At 29.5% G+C, this 4,992-nt stretch overlaps 1 protein-coding gene across 1 annotated transcript in view; it reads left to right on the top strand.

Moving 5' to 3' along the window:
• LOC105618445 (glutamate receptor 2) overlaps positions 1–4,287 on the top strand; it is a 12,157-nt gene extending 7,870 nt beyond the window's left edge. The window contains exon 7 of the mRNA XM_012199988.1: positions 4,056–4,287. Within this exon, the coding sequence (XP_012055378.1) occupies positions 4,056–4,287 (232 nt within the window). The remainder of the gene's footprint in view (positions 1–4,055) is intronic.
• Positions 4,288–4,992: the final 705 nt, after the last annotated feature.

Here is a 4,992-nt window from a genome sequence, read left to right as displayed (position 1 = left end):
AAGGTTAATTAATTTAACTTAATTAAAAATTTTTTTAAAAATTTTTAAACTTAAACTTAATTAGTAGGTACGAATACTTTAGTTACTGTATAGTAGTATATATATATATATATATATGTATAGATGTATATATATATATATATATATATATATAGATTGTATTCCAAAATCTACTGCCAATATTAAAAATTTATAGTGCACGTAACATAAACTATAGATTTTCAGTACTGGCAATAAATTTTGGAACATAGCCATATTATACATTTGCATACATTTTGTTTTATTTTTTTGTTAATTTTGTAACCAAGAATTATGTTTTTTTTAATTAAAAAGATTTTTTTAAATTTATTTTTATGGAAGGCCACCCCCTTTTCTTTTTGAATTAAGCAATATGTTGTCACATTTTTATAAATAATGTCTTAAATAATAATTTTTTCAATATTTTGATCTAAAATTAATTAAACAATACTATGAAATGTAATGGTTAAATTTTGAATTTAAGTATTGATTAATCAAGGATGCAATCCACTTTACGCTAGAAATGCTTTGAAGCATTCTTTGATTGATCAATTTGTAAAAATTCTTTCTTCTGATTGATCAATGAAACATTTGCAGAGTTAAAATAGATCATATTCCCCCCCTCCCCCCCCCCACCACACACACAAGTTATAATATAAATAGAAATCCATAAACCACTTTCTTTTCTACTGTTATAATAAATAAACAACAATTCTTATAATTTCTTATGCTTGTAGGAAATGAATATGGTAATGTTTAAGGACAATGATACAAAAATTGATGGTATTTTTGGCCAACTGTGGTACCTTCTTGAGGATTATCTCAATTTTACGTATGTTAAAATGTTACAGTAACTATTTTCTTTATGATATACATTTTGATATAATTGAAAATAAAATTTCTTACATAATGTTTGGAATTTTATACTCTGCATTTGTTTATACTGCAAAAATAAAAATCAGAGCGTAAAATGCAAGAGGAGGATAGCAAAAGCATCAACAAAGCTTTTATAAGGCTTTTATAAGGCAAAAATTGAAACAATAAAATATAAAATATAAAATTGAAATAATAAAATATAAAAGAAGTTTAAACCTCTTTTATATTTTGTTATTTTAATTTTTGTCTTCTAGAAACTTCATTTACGCTTCTATTCTCCCCTTACATGTAACTTATCCATTAAAATTTTTACTTTGGCTACAAAAGTCAAAGTATTACATTCCTCAGATTTATCCCAATAAAATCAATCGAACGAAATTTTGGTGAGTTGCTGGAAAATGGTAATCATAGCGGTTTGCTTGGCATGCTCGAGCGAAATGAAGCGCAAGTAATCATGAGAAGTACATTCTATTTCTCTCGCATGAACGCAGTGGATTATATAACGCCTGCTTGGAAAAGCACGTGAGCTTATCCATCAAAATATATACATAATAATAAATAATAAATGAGAAATTATTCATCCATGTTCTTGCTTTTAATAAAAATTAGAAACAATTCGAGAATCTTTTCATTTGCAAGATACAGTTGTTATTAATAAATTGATATTTTAGATACTACATTTATGTTCATCCGAAATGGCTATACGATAATACATGGGTATTTACGCTATTTTCATGGCAAACGTGGTTATATATAATATTTTTGTTCATCATTTTAAGTTGCGTTGGTTATTTTCTGCAGAAAGTATCGATGAGCAAATCTAAACACAAAAGAAAAGGCTCCGTAGGTTTCAGCCTAGGCGATCATTTTTTCTATTCGTTCACCATAATGAGCGCACGAGGTGCATAATACAATTAAAAAAGAAATTAAGCAAAAGCATTTTTGTGAAAACAAGAATTAGCAATTTGATAGTGTTCTATAAAATAGAGTAAAAGAAGATTTTTGGATCGAAATTAAGCATTTAACGATTGAAATTTGGATAAAATAAAGTATCATTTTTTACAGGCTACATACCCAATGCTTTTTATAACAAGTTTAAGATTTTGACATTGTCAAAGACTTTATTTGCGTGGCTAACACTGTTAGCCTTTAGTTCTCATCTCATATATCGGATGACATACAGAGAGCAGATGCTGTCGTTTGAAGATATAGATTCTCTTTTCAATAATACAAAATACTTCTTACTGGTATATCGTGGCAGCTCTTTTGCTTCTTCGTTAAATGTAAATATCAAAGATTTTATATGCATATATGTAAAAAAAAAATCTCTTTTCTATTAGAAATATTAATCAGCTATTAAAAAATAATATTTCATCGATTTATGTTTTTGTTGCACTAAAACAAAGTTTTTTCCGTAATTTAAAAAAGCAATTTAAAAATAAAGTAAAGAAAAAATCATATTGAAAATACATTATTTTTAATTATCTTATATAATTTAAAACATCTATGACAAATATTGGGAGTACAAATTAGTTCCGTTTCCTAAAGATAGTTCCAGCTGTTGTGAATAGTTCATAATGACAACTGATTTGAGCGATTTCAGAGAGGTTAAACATCTGCTAATAATATTCAGTTTATATCGCTTTGAGTTTCATACAAAAACCTTGATTTTTACTGTGTTTGAAATGTCGCATTTTGTATTAATCAAGCAGCATTTGTGGGAGATTTTGATTTTCTGCTTTAATTGGAAGAAAAGTGCGGCTGAAGCCCATCGAATGCTTGTCGAAGTTTATGGTGCTCCAACTGATAAATCATGTACGAAATGGTTTCGACGTTTCAAGGATGGAGATTTCAGCGTTGAAGACAAATCTCTGGACAGCCAAAAAAATTCGAAGACAAAGAATTAGAGGCATTACTCGAAGAAAATCAAAATCAAACGTAAAAGAAGCTTGCAAAATCATTGGAGGTAACTCAACAAGCCGTTTCTGTACGATTGAGAGCCATGGGAATGATTCAAAAACAAGGAAATTGGGTGCCTCATGAACTGAAACCGAGAGACGTTGAAAGGCGATTTTTCACTTGAAAACAGCTGATTCCAAGACAACAGAGAAAAAATTTTTTGCATCAGATTGTGACTGGAGATGAGAAATGGATATTCTACGACAATCCCAAGAAGAAAAAATACTACGCTGAGCTCGGTCAATCGTTGCCATCGACCTCAACACCACGAACATTCTTGGTTCGAAGATCATGCTCTGTATCTGGTGGGACTAAAAGGATCTTGTTTATTATGAGCTGCTGAAACCTGGCGATTTCATTATGGGCGATCGATATCGGCTATAATCGATTCGTTTGAGCCGCATTGCGAGAAAAACGGCCGGAATACGAGTAAAGACATGATAAAGTTATTCTTCTTCATGACAACGCTCGGTCTCATGTCGCTAAAATCGTAAAAAAATATTTGAAAACACTCAAATGGGATGTTTTATCACACCCAGCGTATTCTCCGGACATTGCTCCTTCTGATTACTGGTTGTTCCGAAGGATGCAGCACGATTTGGCAAGTCACTGGTTCACTTCTTTCGCAGAAATCGAAAATTGGCTCCAAAATTGGATCGCCTCCAAAAACATCATTTTTTCGAGATGGAATTCGAAAATTGCCTGAGAGATGGGAAAAAGTAGTAGACAGCAATGGACAATACTTTAATTGATCTGTTCATCCATTTTGTTTTGAAATAAATGCACAAAAAAACGGATCGAATTAATTTGTACTCCCAATAATACAAACACATTTAAGTATAATAAATTTACAACTTATTATTTTTAGTTTACGTATAGAAACTTGGTTGGCGAATATCCATCTGCGCGTATGAATTTTATAGATATTGCAGAAGACATGTATAGTATTATTTGTTCTAACTTGACGAGATATGCGATATTTGATGGCGATGATCGATTTATGGCATTAAGCAGAAAGTGCCAGCTTCGAGCTACGAGTAAAGCCAACACGACCTGGATAACAATTGCATTTCAGAAAAATTATCGTTACAAAAAGAACTTCGAATATGCGTGAATATTGCATAAATTATACTTATTATTATTATATTTAAAAAACTATTACTAATTAGCTTAAAGATTACTTAACGATCTCTCCTTTCCAGAATTACCAAATTTAGAGAAGTTGGACTGCTTGATGATCTTAAAAATACTTGGTTTAATGCCAAACTGGAAGAAATAGATCAAGAAACATTCAACCCGATTGATTTCCATCAAGTCTATTTCATTTTTTTAATGTTATATTACGGGATTCTAATATCATTTGTGATACTCATTTTGGAAAATATAACATACTATTACAAAATAAAGAATATACGACAATTTAGATGCAGATAAGTACATTTTGAAAATATTTAAAAAAAGATATGATTAAAATTTAAATCTTATAACTTTTTAAATATTATAACTTTTTCAGCAAATTTTCTTATGTCTCTTGAGAATTTATTCTATTTTTTTATTTACATTTATAATATATATTAGGTGGTTCCATAAGTCCCTAGGATCAAATTTAGATAAAACACAAAACATGTAGATACTCTCATTTTTTTATAACATTATCTAATTTAAAGCTTATAACTGTTAACATAAACTTATATTTTTAATTTTATTCGAAATGAAAATCGAAAAAAGTATATATATTTGGTACTGTATATACTTCATTACTTTTATTAAAATTATTTGGAAAGATTTATTGTAAGAGCATTTATTGTGAGAGCACCATAAGTTTCACAAATAATTTTAGCAGTTTCGGCGGCGTTATAGCAATTAAAGTAATGACTCAGTAAACACAATATGTTATAGTTATATTGTTGAGCATTTCATGTTACATGTACGTTACATATACATTACATGTAATAAACATGCATTATGTTTAGTGGAAAAATGCAGTATGTTTTCTTTGTCATCTTTATCACAAATTAAAAATATGTTTATGTTAATGATTATGAGTTATATTGTGTGTGTGTGTGTGTGTGTGTGTGTGTGTGTATGTGTGTGTGTGTGTGTGTGTNTGTGTGTGTGTGTGTGTGTGTGTGTGTGTGT

This window comes from Atta cephalotes, assembly GCF_000143395.1.
Source record: "Atta cephalotes unplaced genomic scaffold scaffold00001, whole genome shotgun sequence".
NCBI lineage: Eukaryota > Metazoa > Arthropoda > Insecta > Hymenoptera > Formicidae > Atta > Atta cephalotes.
The sequence above is the reverse complement of the archived record's forward strand: the minus strand, read 5'-3'. Positions and strand labels throughout refer to the sequence as shown.